The sequence below is a fragment of the Diaporthe batatas genome, assembly GCF_019321695.1.
Source record: "Diaporthe batatas strain CRI 302-4 chromosome Unknown Contig00004, whole genome shotgun sequence".
Classification (NCBI taxonomy): domain Eukaryota; kingdom Fungi; phylum Ascomycota; class Sordariomycetes; order Diaporthales; family Diaporthaceae; genus Diaporthe; species Diaporthe batatas.
Genome location: NW_025408551.1, coordinates 2160230 through 2180406, shown reverse-complemented (window position 1 = coordinate 2180406; position 20177 = coordinate 2160230). Strand labels below are relative to the sequence as shown.

At 52.7% G+C, this 20177-nt stretch overlaps 7 protein-coding genes across 7 annotated transcripts; 5 read left to right on the top strand and 2 right to left on the bottom strand.

The window, feature by feature from the left end:
• Window positions 1-1186: 1186 nt before the first annotated feature.
• KVR01_004504 (uncharacterized protein) lies at window positions 1187-2555 on the top strand (the record flags this gene model as incomplete). Its single annotated transcript, XM_044785528.1, has 2 exons — window positions 1187-1324; window positions 1395-2555. The coding sequence occupies 2 exons, from the start codon at window positions 1187-1189 to the stop codon at window positions 2553-2555; spliced, it is 1299 nt and encodes a 432-aa protein (XP_044646668.1).
• A 1076-nt stretch (window positions 2556-3631) lies between these two features.
• On the bottom strand, window positions 3632-4793 carry KVR01_004587 (uncharacterized protein). The gene has a single exon (XM_044789621.1). It carries the CDS (start codon window positions 4776-4778, stop codon window positions 3672-3674), a length of 1107 nt encoding a protein of 368 aa, XP_044646751.1. The 5' UTR covers window positions 4779-4793; the 3' UTR covers window positions 3632-3671.
• Window positions 4794-5861: 1068 nt separating this feature from the next.
• KVR01_004734 (uncharacterized protein) lies at window positions 5862-7370 on the top strand (the record flags this gene model as incomplete). Its single annotated transcript, XM_044790166.1, has 2 exons — window positions 5862-6126; window positions 6256-7370. The coding sequence occupies 2 exons, from the start codon at window positions 5862-5864 to the stop codon at window positions 7368-7370; spliced, it is 1380 nt and encodes a 459-aa protein (XP_044646898.1).
• A 1306-nt stretch (window positions 7371-8676) lies between these two features.
• KVR01_004401 (uncharacterized protein) lies at window positions 8677-10298 on the top strand (the record flags this gene model as incomplete). Its single annotated transcript, XM_044789883.1, has 2 exons — window positions 8677-9497; window positions 9794-10298. 2 exons carry the CDS (start codon window positions 8677-8679, stop codon window positions 10296-10298), a joined length of 1326 nt encoding a protein of 441 aa, XP_044646565.1.
• Window positions 10299-10595: 297 nt separating this feature from the next.
• KVR01_004141 (uncharacterized protein) lies at window positions 10596-12149 on the top strand (the record flags this gene model as incomplete). The annotated part of the gene is made up of 1 exon (XM_044790633.1): window positions 10596-12149. The coding sequence occupies one exon, from the start codon at window positions 10596-10598 to the stop codon at window positions 12147-12149; it is 1554 nt and encodes a 517-aa protein (XP_044646305.1).
• A 352-nt stretch (window positions 12150-12501) lies between these two features.
• On the bottom strand, window positions 12502-13583 carry KVR01_004758 (uncharacterized protein; the record flags this gene model as incomplete). The annotated part of the gene is made up of 2 exons (XM_044785529.1): window positions 12502-13104; window positions 13143-13583. The coding sequence occupies 2 exons, from the start codon at window positions 13581-13583 to the stop codon at window positions 12502-12504; spliced, it is 1044 nt and encodes a 347-aa protein (XP_044646922.1).
• A 2403-nt stretch (window positions 13584-15986) lies between these two features.
• KVR01_004832 (uncharacterized protein) lies at window positions 15987-18462 on the top strand (the record flags this gene model as incomplete). The annotated part of the gene is made up of 2 exons (XM_044787847.1): window positions 15987-16060; window positions 16122-18462. The coding sequence occupies exons 1-2, from the start codon at window positions 16023-16025 to the stop codon at window positions 18460-18462; spliced, it is 2379 nt and encodes a 792-aa protein (XP_044646996.1). The 5' UTR covers window positions 15987-16022.
• Between the last annotated feature and the right edge of the window lie 1715 nt (window positions 18463-20177).

Genomic DNA, 20177 nt, shown 5'->3' with positions numbered 1-20177 from the left:
TCAAGTCACCTTGCTCACAGGGTGTGTCTCACGCACAGCTCTCTGACCAGCGCTGTCATGGGGTGCCGGTACCGTAACTCAGATGTGGACGGCGGGCGCCCTTGACTTCAGGTCGCCTTTTGAACCCAAAGAGAAGGCAATAAAGTCCGTATATTTCCGGGTACATATTTGATTATCTTGGATGATCCGCTCATCTTCTCATACACAGTGCCCAACTTGAGACATGCGATTTTCAGTTCATGCCGGACAGTAACAGGCTCGTGGATGATGCGAAGAATGAGGTAGTTGAGGCGGCGGGTAAGGAGCTCAGACAGGATTTCTCGTTCCAATAGCTCTCAAGTGCTACAGGAGCGACATGATCAATCAGACTCTCTGGGAGACATCACCCTCCATCTCTATCCTTACATTGCTCGAACCAAGGATGAGCTGTATCGGAGGCCCGCCAGTAATTTCAAACAGATGGCCAGCCCATCATAACCTGGGACTATGTTTTACAGAAGCTCAGACAAGTCTTGCCCACCAATCTTAACCCAGATTAGGGGACTGGCTTCTTCCATTACAGCTTTGTGTTAGTTGTCTACAACAGAGATGATCTAGACATAAGTGTAATGTATGCTAGTGAACAAAGGCCACTTCTCCTTTGCCCAGCCTGCAATGACAGCACTGTTCATACTACATCTTATTTAGACCACTGGTCTGTGTGAGGGAACACTGACAGCGGCTATGATATGTACAGGGCTTCATCAACCATGAAGATAAAGATGATGCTCACAGATCATGGCAACAATCTGGTGTGGTGTGTATACCAGTGAATGCATTCATGATGATAAGCAGCCCTGTTGTGGCTCAGCCTCCACTCTTATCGGGCAGGGTGTCGGTACGTACCTCGTGGTAGTCGCCCTCTTATCGACCATCAAAATCAGACGGCCACTGGCCTTGTTGACTGCTTCACTCTCCTTCGCCCCGCTAAACCTGGTACGTGCCCAGGGTTGTGCCGTGGGCAAAGGATGGAAGGAGGGCCATCTCGAAACCCAGCACGGTCGCAGGCCCAGCACTCACGTCTTTCTTCCCAAGCGACACCCACATCGCTTGTGTTCTCATTGACAACATGTATCCCCATCGAAACCATCGATGGCGTCTATCGTCAGAAATATACCCCGATGTGGCGTCATACAACTTCCTCGACATGGTGGGATCTGGCTCAGGTCCTCCTCCAGAAGTGGATCCCCGTTCTTCAGATCTGAGAATGCTTCTAAGCATAGTACGAGCCACCATTGACCGTGAGGTCACGGAATTCAACGAGGCAGTTGAGGCAGGAGAGCCGGTGCGTCTTTTGGAACAAGGAAACCGCTCGTGGTATCTGCGAGAAATGAACTGGAACTAACGTGTGGTAGGCGAACACTGGCCGAGAGAACAAGAACAAGAAATCGATCGGAGCAGGCGAGCACTCTGGCGTAGAAACCCACGACAACACCGATACCGACGAAGGCGTGCTCTTCAAGAACTTCAAGCGCCTTCCCCCCGAGATCCGATCCAAGATATGGGTGGCTGCTGGTGAGGCTGCCAGGCCGTGTGGAATCTATCATTTCATGTTCAAGTCAGTGTCCATGCGACCGGGAGCACATCCTGGTTTGGGCGACACAGTTCTTGCAAGCCTATCCAGTATCCAGCCCAGCCCTGCGCTCTTCAGGACCATTCAGCAGCTGCTTTGGTGGAAAGTCGGCGGCCATCGGGTTCAGACTATCACCCCCTCGGCGGCAGTCATCAAAATGACCCGTGGAATCCGGGATCTGCTGCGCAGCTGCTCAGAGGCCCGGGCCGAGCTCATGCGATGCCCGGATTTCAGCTCAAGTTTCGACTTTTACTACTTGAAGGGCGGGAAGTGCAACGCGGGCACCATTAGACCTTTCCTCTACGACACTGACTGGGTCAGCATGGATGGACTGAACCTCAAACACAAACGCTCCGTATTTCGCACCGACCTAGGCACGCGTGACATCAAACGTATCCAGCACTTTGCGCTACCATACGATGGTTTCGACCGGCCCGAGCTCTTTCACCGTGGGGGTCTCAATTCCGGTGGTCAAAAGTCTGCTCACATCTTCCGCTGGCTCCATGGTCTCAAGTCCGTCGGCCTCTACGCGCCCTCAGTCACCATTAAGCGCGCAAGAAACTGGGAAATGGCGATCCGCCAGGGCGACAGGCTTTTTCTCAAATGCTTTCCGGCCCCCGTGTCTAGTCGTGTCTCGGCTCCTTCGTGGAACATGACAGAGCATGGTGAGGCCATGGAAAAACTCACGGATCTCGTCTCGCTAATGGGCCAGATGTATATGCAAAAGACAGTTGAGCGTTGGCCCGCCAGCACCTGTGATTTCGGTGCCTTGCAGTTCTGCTTCATCATCCACGCTGACAACAGGAAGGGGCTTGATCTCATGAAGTTCAAAGAGGATGGCTCTCACCTTGATGATGTCGACTTGGATGACCTCGGGAAGATGGGGGACCGTCTGAAATGGCTGCCGCATGCGGCAGACTATTTCAAGGCAGGGGGTCGATGAGCATTGCCTTCGAAACGAGGTCATGCTGTAGGATCTTTGGAGCGGGGGACAAGAATGCATGTTGCTGTTGTCGAAGAACTCCGTTAGACCTGCTTCTCACATTCGCCTGCCCGGGCTGATACAGCGGGACGGAAAGTATCTCTCACGGGATCGTGACATACGGCGGTCGACTGGAATACAAAAGAATGTGTTCGACCATACAAATTGGTGGCCGGTGGTATCGCGACTACCAGCCTCATGATGTCGACCTTGGATCAATGAGGCACGGATCAACGATTGGAGGGCTCCCGTGGTTACTCTTGGATGAAAACGGCACCGCATCTAAAGGGAATGAACTTGACGGGGCGCAACGGAAGGAGGCCAAAGCAGGAACAGCTCTGTGCAGTGTGCTGGACATAGGTTGTATGGATACTAGATTAATGATGACATCAAAAAATGTGAAAATGTGAAATATGAACTGCGGAACGTTGAATTGATAGCTAATGTATGAACTTATTTACTTAAAGTTGTGGGGGGTCTTCGGCCTGCGATCGAGCTCACAACCCGCAAGCCTCGCAACACGGTCATGAGTCCCTAAGTGAAAGTTGAGGCGACACAGGTGATCTCGCCCACGTGGCCAACACTGTAAAAGGTGAAGTCGATCGTGCTTGGATGGGTCATGAAGTAACGCGTGGCCCACCCGACGCCATGGACCGTGGGCGTGCTTGATGTGGAGAACATCTGCCAGTCGCATGTCCACCCTGTCCGTGGTGCCATGCAGGACAGACCTTACCAGAGGGGCGTTCACGGCCCCCGGCAATTGCCCCCGTCTAGGTTCTTCACGACGTTTCACATGTACTAATCGTTATTTTCGACTGCCCTTACCGGCCGAACAGCCACCTTCATTCATATGCACTTATGCAGCTGGCCACTTATGCCCGAGGTAGAACCTCACCCATTCTCTTATAGCTTCTTGAGCCCTTACTAACCTTATGTTCAGTTGTAACTGCTGCTCTAGCTTCTCCTGTCTATCTGATTCGGTATAGTGAGAGTAGGTAGAGTAGCAGAGGCGGATGCCTTTTACTTGTCCCGTGCTATAGATGAAGAAACTTAATTAGGAGCAATAGTATCGATAAGTCACAAGGGCTCATTATCTCCCGGGATCTGGAGTACTATCTTTCCGGCAGTAGCCTTGGAAAGGAAATGCTCCTGTGCAGCCGTAATCTCCCTGAGCGGATATACCTTGCCGATATGCGGCCTGATCTCCCCTCGCTCGATGTACGAGATTAGATTGGTAAAAACCTCGTCCTCTTGGAAAGTACAGCCTAAGAAGCTGAGATCCTTGAGGTATAGAGTTCGAACATCGAGCTCAACGATCGGGCCGGCAATAGCACCAGCCACGGCGTATCTCCCTCCTCTCTTTATAACATCTAGCAAGTCCGGGAACGCTGGGCCAGCCACGAGATCAACGACAACATCAAATGTGCCCTTCCCAACGTGGGCAAGGATGCTTTCTTCCCTTGGGATAACCTGATCAGCCCCTAATTCCTGCATCTCCTTCGCCTTGCTTCGGCCCGCGACTGCGGTCACGTAGGCCCCTCGGCGTTTTGAGAGCTGGATGGCTGCAGAGCCAACTCCACCAGACGCGCCCGTGATGAGGACGCGCTCATTTGCCTTCACCCCAGCACGATGCAACATGCCCTCCGCCGTCGAATATGCGCATGGGATTGCCCCAAGCTCGACATCACTCAGGTCACAGTCAACCCTGTGTGTATCGCTCGCAGGGGCTTTGGCGTATTGGGCAAAACCGCCGTCGCACTCCGAGCCAAAGGTCCAGCATTCGTACGGGCGGTAGTCCACGTAGTCGCGGAGCATGGTCCTGACGAGAACGCGCTCTCCGATGCGCCTGGGGTCGACGTCCTCCCCGACAGCGACAATGCGGCCGCAACAGTCGGCGCCTTGAATTCGCGGAAACTGCAGCGGAACGCCCGACCACGATGCGTCCTCGTCCTGCCGTCCCTCTCCGGGCCCAGTGCCGGTACCAGTCTTGACGCCCTTGGAGTACCAGCCAATGCGAGTGTTGATGTCTGTGTTGTTGACTCCCGCAGCAGAAACTCGGATCAGCACTTCTTTGGCAGCTATGGAGGGCACTTTGACATCCGTGCGATATTCGAGCTTCTCGGGACCGCCATGCCCCGTCAAGACGACGGCGGCCATTGTGTCTGGGATCTTGGGTGGATTCATGATGACTGCTTTTAAATTTCACTTGTCTTTAGAACCCAAAGGTATTACAGATTGAGGCTCAGCTGGGCTTTATAGATATTATCTGCCTTACTTTGAGGGCTCTTCTAACAAATCCGGGATAGCGTATTACAAATCGTGTTACCCAATCACAGCATAAAGCCGCTTGTCTAACGTCGTGGTCATCTATAGGGCGCGCTAAATGCTCTTGGCTTCTCTATCACGTCGACCGCGGGACCTCGGGATACCGAGCTGTATGTCGGAAGCTCTACCGATGCGATAACGCTACTCAGGCTGGTACAACTTGAATTTCGGCACGTATCCTGCCGTGATCAGCCAAACCGCTACTTGACTTTGAATCGTGGCTGGGCCGACCTAGGTGATGAAAATAAGAGTTATTACTTGCTAGATCACCTGAAATCTAAGTACCTAGGTATTCTAGCCACTGCGGGGCTGTGGCAGCGGAAGGAACGTCTCAGGGGACCTCTTATAGGTCGCCCCTAGCTCTTGACTAGCGGTTATAATCTTCTTACAACACAACAGACGAGAGAAATATAACAACACACTAAATGCTTCCACAGGGGCATCCTCCTAGGAGACATGATCGTGTGGGTCACCTCCTAACCTCTTTCAAGGTCACCTCCCAAGCATCTGTTGTACAGATAGTCCTCAACCGTGAAATAATTGAGGCCATGCAGACTCTCCACTGGGATCGCAGAAACAGCTGGTGGCATAAAGTTCTCGCTCGTCTGGGTGTGCCCAGGTGTTCTAAGCCGTAAACCGCCCTCGACAGCTTGAGGCTCTTTGAAGAGCCGGCTGGAATCACAGAGCCAGCTTTCCCCCGCCCCCCTGGTACAGCTTGGCCCCCACCTGGTAAAGCTGGAATGCGGTCCTCAGTTGTAGTTGCGCAAGGGGCAGAAAAGTGGGGACCTCGAGCGTTTATGTACCTACCTAGGTAGGTAGGTCGCACCGGTCGCAGCCTTTGAGTTTTGTTTTTTTCCCTCGACAACAACAACAACCACTCTCCGTCTCTGCCTTCGACCAACGTCGAAGGTACGCCCGAGAACCTACTGTTTCGTCGACAAGATGGCACAACGACCGCCACCACAGTCATACTCGATGGCATCCTTCGAGGTGCAACAGTTTTTCCAGAAAGTCTGCCGGGCTGCCAAGAGGCTGCTGGCTGACTACAACCGCCTCCACGACGAGGTCTTTCATAAAGAAATGAAAGGGCTGGCCCGGTCCGCGTTCCATAAAGCTCTTGGAAAGGCCTTCGAACAATCGGATACAGTCCCAGTCCAGCCGGACTATCTCATAGTGTCGGCAGGGTGTTGGCTGTGGCTAACTGCATGTGAGTGACCCTTCCACCCCAAAGGCCAGCTTGCCACCTTCGCCCTCACAACACGCCCCCCCCCCAGGGCCACCCTATCCATCCTCATATTATTATTGTGTGTTCTGTCCTGACCCGTCTGTTCTATAGGTGAACATGTCGGGTTCGACCTGGATGCAAACGATTACCCTGAATGTCCGGAGAATATTGGGCTGCCCGACATGTTCAACAGGGCCGTGCCACCGTCGCCAGAACATGAGGCGCTCATTCGAGACCACAGAGCCAAGATGGCAGCAAAGGCCAATGAGGCAAGAATGAGGACCATGCAGGTTCAGATGAAGAACAAGCAGCCTGCACAGGCCGGGGGTGATGAGACTCCCTTGCCTGTACGCCAGGAAAACATCGCACATGTTCGTCGTGAAGCTGAACCCCAGGGTAACGTTTCCACTGGCGGGATGGGGTCATCACAGATCATGCCGACAAGAGCGGAGGTGCTGCCAGCCTGTGTTCCTGCAGAACAGGCTATTCAGAAGATCCAAGAAATCGCGGACAATATGAAGGCAGCAATGATGGCGGAGACGACGAATCAGGTGGTTATGCAGCGGTCACCCAACAACGCTGCGTCAGACCCAGTGGAGAAGTATTCCATCAAGGTCGATGGCCAAGCCACAAAGTTCATGCAATACCTGTGGGACTACCATGGCTTCTCGAGCCGCTATCTGAGAGATGATGGTTACACCTGCACCAGCAGACCCTTTGAGGTGAAGGTCCACCTCAGCAGGGCCACAATGTTCTTTGGTCACGAGTTCGGTGACAGGAAGAAGGTCCTTGACGCCATGCGTGTATTCTCTCCTGTAAGGATCTATGCCCATTGGGAGGATGACTTCGCCGTCATCGGTCTGACCACCCAGGAGGGTGAGAAATGGACGGACCCAAGTGACCGAATCAACCATTTTGGGTTTCTCCGCTCACTCACGATCGCCATGAATCAACTGGCATTCTGGGCGCGCGACATAAATAGAGGAGAGCCTAAAAGCTTCGCGGGATACATACAAGATTGGTGCTGCCTTGAAATTCACCATCAAAGCGTTCCCGCTGACACCAGCAAGCCTGTCGCCTATGGTGGCAAGCGCAAAGAGTTGGCCTCGGCAGATGACACGGAGCTGCAAAGCAACAACGAGGCAGACCGCGCCAACGTGCCCGCCCGGGAAGCTGAAATCCCTGGCAATGCTGAGGCGTCCAGAAAGCGGAGAAGGCTGCAATGAGCAAGGAATCCGGGAAAGACGTTGCACCTGCAGTGGAAGAGGCTGGCTGAGAGGAATACGGAAACAAGGCGAACGCAAAAGGGCTATAGAGATGATCCTCAGGAAGAACTAGAGTGGCGCGGACCGCCCTCAAAGGTAGTGTCTGGTCGAATGATGGGAGTATGACTTCGGCTTGTGAAAAGACTCAAAGCAGGCGGTTTAAGCTGGCCGTTTTCCGAGGAGAGGAGAGGAATATCTCGCCATCAAAAAGGCCAAGGTGAAGCATGGAAGGAAGATCCCCAGAGAGACACTCGGTGAGGCGGAGGCCGTCACAGGCGTATTTCCTAGGCGGAAGAAGTCGAGGTGGACGCCACCACTGGCATGGTTGCCGACATCTTTCGGAATGCTCATCCCGCAATAAGTGGAACAAGGGTTAAACTCAGGGTCAAAAGATTCCTTCACAAACAATCTGTCCAAGAGCATGGTAGAAACACAATCACATGAAGCCTAGAAAGGCCGGGGAAAGCAGTTGTATAATAATAATGAACAAGGAATCATGCCACAGGAAGAGGTGGCCAACTACGTGAGTGCATATTCAGATACCCTTGCACCGTGACAAGGATCGCTTTTATTAGATTATTGTTGGCATCAGGCACTTCTCTTTGCCTCGCCAGCTCCATCTGAGAGACCGTAGGCCTCTAAAGAGGGCCTCTAAAGAGGGGGTTCTCTGAGTTAAGGATCCAGGGGTCAAGTCTCGATGGTTGCGTCGGTCCTTTGCACGTGTTCGCTCTTGTTTCGTAACATTACAGCATCAAGACGGTTGTTGTTGGCGCATAGTTCTCAGCATCTTCGCACGGGGCTGGCTATTAGGGGTTATGATAAATCTGACCAATGGTCTTACATAATTTAAGCCAATTGTGTAACTTGCGCCCCTGAACCCTGGGCCTGGAACCGCCTGAAGCACTATCATAGTGACCTAGCTGTAGTGCAGCACACAGCAGCCGAGCCACGCATGCATTAAGCAAAAAAGGCTCGCGTGTAGACCATCTGTGTTTTAATATTGAATTTGGGGAGCTAGGTTTGCTTTTGTACCAGTCCTGGTGCCCTGCCCCTGCCAGCAGCTGCACTGCCGTTTGCATTTGTGCTGACAAGGCGTCGACCGGGCCCCACCCGCTCCTGAGACCCCACCGCCGCACCCCACTTGCCCACCACACCTTTAATCGCCGATGCCCGTAGCCCACTTACAAACCACATCAACAACGACAGACGCAAAGGCACAACCAGCAAGGACATCACCGGCAATCGCGAGTTGCCACATCTGTGGAAAATGTCCAAGACTCCCGTGCGAGGCAGATTGAGAAGCGGGGCAGCCTCGAGCGCCAAGAGGAAGCGAGGCGACGAGAGCTCTGACATTTCGAGCGACAAGGGCGACAGGAGCATGTCTGCCAACGATACTGCCGAATCTGTCGAAGCTAGCGAGGAAGATGTCGATGATGACGACGAGGTCATCATACGGACACGACCTTCTCTGAGAAAGAAGAACAAGAAGAGGAAAGTATCCAAGAAGGCAGCCAAATCGAGGTCGTCCAAACGCGCCGCCGAGGAAGAATCCGACAATGACAGAAGTTCTAGCTCCCCTGAGCCCGAGAAGGGCTTGAAAGTTGAGAGGCATGCTAAATTTTTCAGGCGGGCGGAAAAGGAACTCGAGGAGGAGAGGAAGAGACTGAACGCGGAGAATCCGAAGTTCACAGTGTCACTCATCCTGAGCGACAGCTCCACGGAGGGTGATGGTTATCCGTCCAGCATTGACTTGCCAGGCAAGAAGGGCGATGCCTTCAAAGAGGGCAGGAATAGGGCAGGAAGACGCGTGGCGCGAGCCATGAACAAGTCTGTGCTGAATCGAGTTCGGGACCACCCACCTGGAACAGCCGAGGAATTCGAGAGCCTGATTCCAAGTCCTCAGTACGATGATGAATACTGGACGGAGGAACGGCAGAGGGAGCTTGAAAAACGGCTCGATGACGACAAAGACTTCAAAAAACAGCTAAACATCAGCGAATGTGTCGTCGGCATTTGGAAGACGGTATTCCGCTTCACTGGGCGACTGGCCACAGACATCGTCGGGCCCAGAACTGGCCTAGAATTCAAGTCAGATTCACACCGAGGGGACGGCCCAGTGTGGACTCGGAAATTTTGCGAGGCTCTGACGAGCATCATCGTCCATCCATTGTTCAACCTCGACACGGACAAGATGGCCTTGGCACTTCAATGGGCTGTCATCTGCCGTACAGGGTAAGCATCACTTTTCACCCATCACGAACCCCCGTCCTTGGTTCGTGTTTTTCTGGATCAAAGCATTTGTGGACCCATAACAGGACTAACGTCAGCATTAGGGATATGAGGAAATACAAGCTGAGTGGCTGTGACGACGAATTGTTCCTCAGAGAATTGGCTTCTATCATCGAGAAACATCAGGATGGCACCAAGACGGCCTCCCAGCTACGGGAGGCGGCAGCGTACGTGTACATGAAAGCTCGTGGGAGAACTGCTGGACCACCAGTTTGGTCTCAATTCCTCTCACAGATAGAGGCCAAGGCTCTGCAGCACAGCGAAGGTGCCAGCGGCGGAGGCGCCAGCGGCGGAGGCGCCAGCGGCGGAGGCGACGTTCGGGGGGGTCCTTATTTCGTCAACACTACTGACCTCTACGTCGTCCGGAGCGCACTCGACAGACTGAAGCACCTCAGCTTGCGCCAGTTCGCCGACTCTCGTCAGGTAGTGGACGCAGTCATGCCAACCATGTCCAAAGATGATGTTCCGAGCACCGAGCTCACCCAGAGGGCCATCAAGGCTGTCCTACTGTATAAAGAGAGGAACAACGAGCGCTTGAGACTCCATGGTCCTCCCGAGGTGTTGCCAAGCCCAATCCTGGATCTTAAGCCTCCATCATAGTATGATGCAGGGCCAGATTCCAGGTCAAGGAGTGACAACAACAACGGTGACGACAACCACTTCCCAGGAGACCAAGATGGCGATAATACTAGTCGTCCAACGATGCCGCAGGCGGAACAGGCCGCGCGTGATGAGTCCATTCACAACGACGACCCTGTGCAGAGTTTTGGTAATGAGGACCTGGACATGAACCGGAGCATTCAAGGTGACATTGGTGGCGAGGCAAATTCTCGCAACACGGTGTCCGCCACTCCCGCCGCGGATCAGAGACCTTCCCGAGAGTCGAGCAGGTCTATCATGCACAGAAGGCCATCAGAACCGCTGGGGCGCAGATCATTTCATAACGAGCTTGAGAATGATAGCTCTCGTCAAAATGACTGGGATAGCCCATCCGGCCCAGTTCAACAATCGTTGAACTACGGTGATCCACCGCCGGAGGCTCCTCTTGGGGCGCAGGCCTCAAACAGATTGAGAAGCTCTTTTGCAGGTGGCCTTTTCCGCTCGGCAGGGCGATTGTCAGTGCAGTCGAGCCCCGAACGACTCAACAGGATTGGAGCGGTTCCACCTTCCACAGCTCCGCCTAGTTCTCCGAACCAGTCGATATCTAATCCAGACATCCAAGACGAAGGCCAGCGACTCTCGAAATGTCGGTCCTCTGTGGAAAGGGCGAGGACCGTGAGTCGACCAGTGGATCCATCCCTCGTCCAGGTGGACAGGAATCGCCACCCCACCGACAACAGCTCAGTTCGCTCAGGGTTGAGCAGCACTCATCATGCACCCCGAGAGCCTCGTGCCATGCGCCGAGGAGAACCGAGAACAAATGTGTCAGGGCCAGCCTACCGCTCACCAGGAATCAACCCTTTCGGCAGAGACCCGGGAGCAGCCAACCGTTCCATTACCAAGCGCACGTCGACGGAGTATGTGAGCCCAGCCGCCGTGCGCCCAACCGTGGAACCTCCAATTGCCGAACCTCTTAAGATGGAGGTGACGGAGCAGGGCATCAGCTCGATACCTGAGAGGTCCGCCGACAATTCGGACACGGCCAGGAGCATGGATGAGCGATCTACGGGCGAGGTTTCTCGGTCATCGTCCGCCTCCAACTACCGTTATGCTAGTGATATTTTCGGCGAGTTATATTCCAGGAACGCAACGGAATCCGGCGTTGACGGGCCGACAACCAGTAAGCCTGCGACAAAGAAGACCCGACTGGTGTGCACTGCATGTGGCAGCAACAAACACTCAACAGGAGAATGCCACATTCCTTCTGTGGACGGAACCACAATCATCTGCCCATTCCACGATGTTTCCGTCCTGAGCAAGCCCAATCCCGGTCACGCTCTTGATGGAGAGCGCAGGAGTCCCCCAAACAACTCCAAGATTCTACTTTACTGCACGCAGATGATGGAATTTGAGGACATTGGTCCCAGACGAAACTACGCAGACTTCAAGGAATGTCTGAAACGGGCGTTTGACACATTTGTTGTTCGCCGTAAACGGAAGCCGTTCTGCCGCGTGGTCAAGAGTATACATTGCCCAATCCGCCTCACCATCAAGTATTCCGAGGTTTTTTGTCGGGGCGAGACTCCACCACAGCTTAGAGATGGCTGGCCATATACCAAGCGGGACGCAACCAATCCTGAGATTGTGGGCAGGCTGAGAGGATGCGGAGAGCATGACTGGACCAAGATGCCCCAGGGCGAGCTCGAGAAAATGACATGGGCGCAGATCAAGAAGAATTATGGCACCGAGGTACTTCCGCCTCAGCTTCATGTAGCATCCAAGCCCAAGGGATGCAAGACTGCAGCCAACGCCGCGTGGTCAAATCCTGGGGACCGGAACAGGGCTTCTTGAAGTGTGTCAAGGGGAAACCAAAGGATCACTAGCGACAGTGTATAGCAGCAAGGCCGATCTTCGCTTTGTCAGAGGGAAAAGGAGGAAGCCTCACGATGGAAATCCTTCGAGTCAGTGCTGGGCTACGAAAGGTGTCGGAACAATTGTAATTTTCTAGAGCCCCAAAACAAACCCTCTCTTAGATTTGAATCCAGTTGGACGCTACTCAAATGGCCATTCTCCATTCACCGAGTTCTCTTGTTGCACAGCGGCAATTTTCTATCTGTGGCTCGGACAAGGTAAATGAATTACTTTATCATTCCTAATTCCGAGAGGGCAGGCGAATCCGCTCATTCTTTCCTAATCGCAATTCTCACGTGGTAGTGTCTTCTTCATTTCGGCCCTCTTGGCTCTCGTGCTGCTTCAGGGACTCAATGTAGCTCATAGGATCACTGACCTTCGCATGAGAGTCAGTCCCTTCAAACGCGAGACGTACAGCTCTCCCAGACACGTATGTAGCATCGAGAGGGGCCCGGACCTTAGGGGAAGAACCGTCATCCACGGACTGAATGCAGTAAATCAGAAAGCTGTACACACAGAAGATTACTGGTGACTTTTCTCCGGCCGCTGTCTCCTCAATTCTGTGGCAATAATCCCACCAAACATGGAAATTCTGTGATAGAGGGGGCATGCCCAGACTCTGACCAGAGGCCAAATCCCACGCCTGGTACTTCCAGCCCCTGGCGCCCTCGGCATTGACCGCCTCATGGTACTCTACCACCACTATCCGGTCCATAAACGCTCTGACAAGCGCGACCTCGACAGCCATGAACTCCTCGTCCGTCAGAGGCGAAAGGCCCAGTCCATCGACTTTGTCCATATCTAGCAAAGTCGTGCAGATCTTGCTCAGTTTGGAGAGGCGAAGGTCCCATTGTGTTGTCTTTTCAACGTGTATGGAGATACTAGCCTCGTTCAACTGTTCGATTGATATAGAGGCCATCCCATGGCTCTCACGTGCGAAAGAGGTCCCCGCAACGAGTTGTCGGTCATCAGTATATGCCAGAGGCCAACTGCGAGCCACAGGGGCCCGCGTCCAACCACCCTTTTCGAGATACCCCGGAACTTATTATCATACCAGGCCATATCGCCACGCGACCAATCCTCGACCTTGATACACGGGAACAGCGTTGTGATATCAGACGCATTGACCTCTGTGAGAACTGACAAGGCAAGGATGGCCTCCACGACCGGACTACTTGTCTTGTTCAAGGCCTGGGTCTCCTGCTCTGTATCCAGCAGCTGCGCCAGCAAGTGTGCGCTATGGAGACTCCTGACGCCTTTCATCAAGACGACCGCCGTGGTGCGGCCCAAAGGGGTCAAGGTCATGCGTTCGTAAAGCTCCAAATAACTCTCCCTGTCAGCTCGGGGTGGGAAGGGACCATGCCATTTGTCCATGATTCCTTTGGCTGAGAGGTGCTCCAGTTGCTGCAAAATGTCGTCTCTGTCTTCCGGCAGGAGCACAGGAACTTCGGCCAGAGGCACGTCCGGCCAAATGAATCTAGAGCAGACCAACAGCCGCGCCAGGTGTAGGGTGTGTGCGGGTGAAGACATGCAGTAGGCTGGTGACAGCCGGAAATGATCCTCTCTCATCATGATGTGAACCTGAGGTGGTGTCTGCGACTCTTGATTGCACCGGCTGAGATAATTCACTTCTGCCTGTGACCGACGAATGCCAAAGAAACCCTCACCCCGGGCTATCTGGCCCCGATCGAGAGAGTACGTATCCGCGAATGGATATATGATCACATCGCTAATCCTGCTGACTTGCCCTGTGTATGACCTCTTACTGTCAAGGGCTATATCCCCAGCGTCATTCCCGCGCAGCGGCTCTGCTTCGTAGGCAAATAGGATCTCCGGAGCCAAAGACGCTAGTACGTTCTCGTGACTTGGATCAATCAACAGCAAAGACCTCTGACCTTCCACTCGGGCGTTGTTGTTCGAGGTCTCCGGCCATATCTCGCTAAAATTCGGCCTTGCGCTCAAGCTCCTTGTAAGCACCGTGATCTCTTGCATCTTAACATCTTGCCACGACCTGCCAAAGTACAGTCTGTCGTCACTCGAAACCGTACAAGCCATAATCGCCTAGGGGCAGGTCTGAACCGTATCTCCAATCATCCTCGCCACAAGCGGGCAGGCAAACGCCATCTCAAAGGTCATATTGCCCCAGCCAAAGTTCATGACGACAGTCAGGCTACCACACGACGCATCCCACTGCCACGTCCAGTCTTCCTGCAAGCAGCGCGTTAAAAACGTAACCAAGTGCTCAAAGGTCACTATAACAATGCCGCGACCTGAGATGGTCTCCTCGCGCGGGGGGGTTGCCACAAGCTGCGCGTCGATGCTCTCGCCGGGCATATCCGCGGCGGCGCCGCTGATCAAGTCCTATTGGAGGAGCTCAACCTCCAGGTCCGTTCCAACCACAGCCCATGTTGTCCTACTATTAGAGCGGTCCTCGCACCACTACTTCAACACCACCAGGCTAAACAACGCTAATGACCCATTTATCACATAAATGTGCTGGAGCCGCTGTGAGGCTGACTCGGCTTCCTCTATCGGCACCATTGGCCTGTAAGCTTGAATGTAATTCAGCACAGGCAGAGCCGCTTGACTTTCACCCGGAGGCAGCTCATTATCAACCTGATCCGTTGACATGGTCACCGTGGTTGCTGAAATGGTGGTGAGTGATGGAGAGGTTGTTGTTGTTGATCACAACTCGTCAACCTGCAAGCCTGCAAGCTAGGTACCTAGGTACCTAGGTAGGTAGTAGTGGGGCAGTCAAGCAGCTCCGGGGGGCAATAGCTACTTGAGTACCTAGGTACTTGGGTACTTACAATTGACTAATGGGGGGCACACTTTAGCGAGTGGGCAGTTGAAAAGGTCTTTCGTGTGACAACAAGCGCAAAGGTGGGGAGTACATATGTGCAGTCTCCCTTCTAAGAGTTTAAGATCACCCACCAGCAGGACAACATGTATTGTAGGCGTGTAGTGTTAATCTCAGCTATCGCTAGGATCAGGGCAGGGATACCAAGATTGCCAAGTTGAGGAGGCCGATGGAACCCTGGCTCTTCGGACGAATATATCTTCGAGAGAAAAAAAGGTGGACCGAGAATGTCTGAAGTGGCCGTAACAGAATGGTTGAGGCTTGATTGGGCACAGGCAGAGCTGTGACATAGATATGGGCTGTAGGATGGTGTATGCAGGCGTGGCGGTTGCCCTGTGAGATCCAGACCCCAGACCCTAGACCCCAGACCTGCTGTCTGAGAAAAACGAGAGTTGCCCCCCCCCCTGTTTTATTACCCCTGTCAAAAATTTTAAAGGTTTTTTAAAAAGTAGTCTTCTTTTAATAACTCTATTAATACTTAACCTAAAAATATATAAAAAATATATTTATAATCCTTATTAAAACTCCTATATAGTAATATTTTTTAAGTATTTATTATTAAATATTTTTTATATAAGGTATAAAGATTACTAGGCTGATAAGATAAGTAAGTATATAGACCTATTAAGTAGTTCAGCCTATAATTCTAGTAATATATAAACTTTAAATAGAAATTATTTTAAAATTTTAATTTTATAAAAACTCTTATAAGGGTTATAAATATATTTTTTATATATTTTTAAGTTAAGTATTAATAGAGTTATTAAAAAAAGACTACTTTTTAAAAAACCTTTAAAATTTTTGACAGGGGTAATAAAACAGGGGGGGGGGGCAACTCTCGTTTTTCTCAGACAGTGGGTCACATTCTCCAGACAACACGAGAAAGCACTGAACCTCCAACCTTAACCCCCTCACATCCTCCTCCCACCTCACATTCACATTCATCACCAACCATGCCAGGCTTGTGTGATCTCCCCGATGAGGTCATCCTGTAAGAACTCTGCCATGTCCTCGGAGAATTGAAGCGAACTAACCCGTTGCGACTGCCGCAGCCTGACTCTCAATTGCGGCCTTTTTCGCCCAGCAGATTTTGCGGCAGTGGCCCTCTCGTGCAGGCGGCTCAAAAATGTCGCTGAAGACGTGCTGTACGCACAGAACCGGGACCTCCATGGGTCCTCAGCTGTCGACTGGGCAGCAGAGTATGGCAACACGGCAACACTGGACAAGGCTCTCAAGCACGGGCTCAGCATCGAGCCCGTCGACGAGGAGCATTTCTCTGACGATGAAGATTCTTCTTCCACACCCCCGCTACCGCCGCTACCCCCGATACTCCCGCTCAGCCCGTTCCAGACAGCTGTGGAAAATGGCCAAGACTCAGCAGTGATCTGGTTCTTGGACCACGGAGCCGACATCACTCGCAAGATTTCTCCTTTCTGCTCCTGCCACATCATCGAGTCTTGTATTCTCCACCCAGCAATCTGCTCCCGTCACGCTTCGACGGCACTGCTTCTCATTTCCCGAGGAGCACCGCTCGAATACTTCTCGCGTGGTGTAGGGTCTATGATGGACAACCGCGTGACTGCCCTTAAGGAGGCATCTTTGTTTGGCCTTGACACAGTCGTGGAAAGCTTGATCAAGTATCATAACATGAACCAGGTTTTCATCAAACGTTTCGACATGCACCTGCCGATTGGGGTCCAGCATGCACTTTCTTGGGCGGCGATGACCGAGGGCAACGTGCCACTGATAAGGAAACTCGTGCATTTAGGAGCAGATGTCAACTGGTCTTCCACAGAATGGGAGTCGAGCCCGCTCCAGATGGCGATTGCAAACGGCTGCTTTGACGCAGCAAATGCCCTGCTTGACTTGGGCGCGGGGATCCGTCCACGCGATTTCGATTGCAACCATGATGAGGGGGACGACCGGTCAGAATTGCGACCGGAAGAAATGGTATTTTCGCCGCTGCATGATACACTAGCATCAGCCTTCAGTTCCAAGACACCACTACGCAAGATTTACCACAACAACACTCCTGGCTCAAGAACTTCGTGGAAAAAGTGGCACTCCGACAGGGATCGTTTTATGAAGAGACTTATCGAGCTTGGTGTCGATGTCAACATGGAGGCATCTGGCGACTGGGGTCAGGAAGAACCAGTTATCACGCCCCTGGGGTTGGCGGTTGAGAAGGAGAACGTGAAAGATGCCTCAGCGTTGTTAGCAGCTGGGGCTACAGTGAGCTCCAAAATGCTGCTAACTGCGTGGCATTGGTACGAAGGAGACGACCGCATGGAGATGATCAGGCCCCTTCTGAAGCACGGCGCCAGACTCGATGAGCCGATCCAATCCGACCAGACTATGCTGCAGTTGCTAGCTGATGATTCAAAGACGGAGAAAAGCATGTCTGGACTGAACGAAATGCTGCTAGTGTCATCATCAACAAACCTTGCTCGCGAGCATTTGAGTGAAGTTTTTGCGGACACCCTTGCCGATCTCGACTGGTACACCAGCACTGTCTTGTTTCGTCACGGCGCGCGCGTTTCTGATCCAGACAAACTCTTCGCCATAGCCAGTATCATCGTCGAGAACGTCCCACGTGCCTCGCAATACACTTTCCCACGTGCCTTGGAGGAAGATCTCATGTTTTCCGAACCCGGCCTGTGTGACTGCATGAGACACATACTGGACATGGGGCTGTCTGATGAGGACCAATGCCTCATCTTCCAAGACATACTGCGCAAGAAACACCGCATTCTGGCGCACTTGTTCCTCGACTGCGGAATCGCGAACAAACCTGAGGCCATACAGTATCTTGTCGCTTACATGATGCTTGCCGCATCCTGGGGCGACGTTGATGTGATCAACCGGCTCTGGCAAGAGGCACACCAATACCTCGGCCCAGCACATCGCCTCTTAATCGTCTACAATTCTATAATTGAAGATGAGAGGGAAGCAGTGTCTTTCTTCATGGATCACGGAGTCACGCCTCTTGATTCTTTGTCGCCGGACGAGTCCCGGAACGCGGTCAATCTGAGGAGTGAAGCTGAAGAGAAGGAAACCAAGGCGATTCGAACACTTAAAAAACGTTCCTCTGGTGCCCTCTATGACCCTAGAGCTTCGAGGCAGCAGAAAAAGGTTCTACTAAGTATAGAAACGTATGGTATGGCCACTATCAGACGCAGCTATTTACACAGCGACATGTCGCCTCTGCAGTTGGCAGTACGGTACGGCCATATGGATATAATCCGCGAACTTCTGAACGTTATCCCTCGGAATGCGGACGTGTCCCACACGCTCTTGAGGATTCATATTCCAAAGGTTTTCAAAATGGCGGATGAGATTAGTAACATGATTCTCAAAGCAGCAGATCCTGAAGAGATAGATTGGAGTGGCTAAAACGGCAGATTATACCATAATCAACTAGCCGACACGGATGTAATGATAGAAGTACGCATTAGAATCAGAAACTAATTCGTAGGCAGTATTATATGAATCTGCCTAGGTACCTTCCCAATGTCCCTACGTGTGCACGACATTCAACAGTGCTCTGTGTGCGATATGTCTTTCGTTGGGTATTGTCATGGGTACTCATCGGCTGCTTCCAGCACTCATTCTATATTTGTATTTTAAGGCTGGACAAGCTCAGCGGAAGCGAGTCCTTCTGGCTTCTTTTCACCGCCGGAAAGCAGTCTGTTTCTGTTTGCACTGGCTGCGCAGCTCTGTTGCCCCCCCCCCCCCAAGTAAACCGCCCACTTATTCTTCCGTCTGCAACACAGGCCATGCGTGAGCAACCATACCAACTTAGAAGTTGCCTTTTGGTTCGTCATTGTCTGTCCTTCCTCCATCCTTCAGAGACACCCAATTGTGAGTAAATTCCACAATAATTAGGCCCAGACGAGTGGTTCCTTTGCAGTCACGTCCCACATTCGCCAAAGACACCTGCAGGCATTCTTGATATCGAGCGATCGCCGTTCAGCAACCACAGAACCACAACGTCTGCAGCAAACGGTCGATGCGGGCCCAGGACTCCCTCGGAATTTTCGACACCTGTCGCTTCGGCAGGGATTGTTGACTTGGAGATGAACCCCTCTTTCTCTTAGGCTGTGGGTAGCGGTCGACCGAACACCAGCGCCTGAGCGGCCCAGGCGACGACCACCTCGATGAATGCCGGTCGAGGACAGCTGGCTGGCAGTGGCAATATTTCGGCTCAGAACTGGAATCCGTCTGTCTCAGGTTTTAACTTTGGAACGGGACCATTGTCGACTCCCAGCACCCGGGGTCCAGCTCCCAGTCAGGCGCCGAGAGGGGCAGCGGGAGGCAGGGGAACACCGAACGTGTTGGGGAAGCGTCAGTCCGAATCACTTACGTCCTGTGCTTTTGGTGAGGCGGCAGGGGAGAGGTCGCTCAAGTCGCCGAAGCTATCACATCACCACGAGCTATCTATCCAGACTGGCATCTTGGATGAGGCCAACAGCCTGAAGACTCACACGCCCACGACCAATTCTGAGGATACAACAAGCATCATGGTCCAAAGAAAGTCATCAAGGGGTATCGAGATCGACCTGAAGATCGATCCCAACACGGGGGAAGGGCGGGAAATGCTGCTCGACGCTGCCCGCAAGGTTGGACAACGGAACGGCAATGTAGGCATTATTGTGTCGATAACGCCTGTTCTGGATACGAAAGACCGCGAGGATCATTGAGGATCCATAACAGCTCATCGCACCAGGCCGTCCGGGCTTTTGGAGATCACTCATGTCAAGAACTCGGATGATTGCGCCACGAATGTGCGGCTAGTGGTGATAACATCGGGCACTGGGGACGGAGCCCCCCGCCCGAAAATGTGTTTGGCAGCGCCGTTAGGACTGGTGATCTTTCAGCTGAGCCCCAAGACTCTGAGTGGATCATTAATGAAGGGAAGAGGGTTCGCATGGTGTTGGCGGCGCGGGCTAACTTAAGGAATTGGGGTGAGACGGACACCGCCGCTGCTTACCTGATTGTAGTCAGCTCCAGCACATGCAAATGTGTTGAGAGGAACTTTTGGTTGAGTGCTGATAATAAGATTTGCATTATGAAGCTCTGCGGTTGCCATGCTCAACGTACTTAACTAA

Coding starts and splice junctions, on each gene's coding strand:
- KVR01_004587 (XM_044789621.1), bottom strand. CDS start 4,778: ATGAATCCACCCAAGATCCCAGACACAATGGCCGCCGTCGTCTTGACG.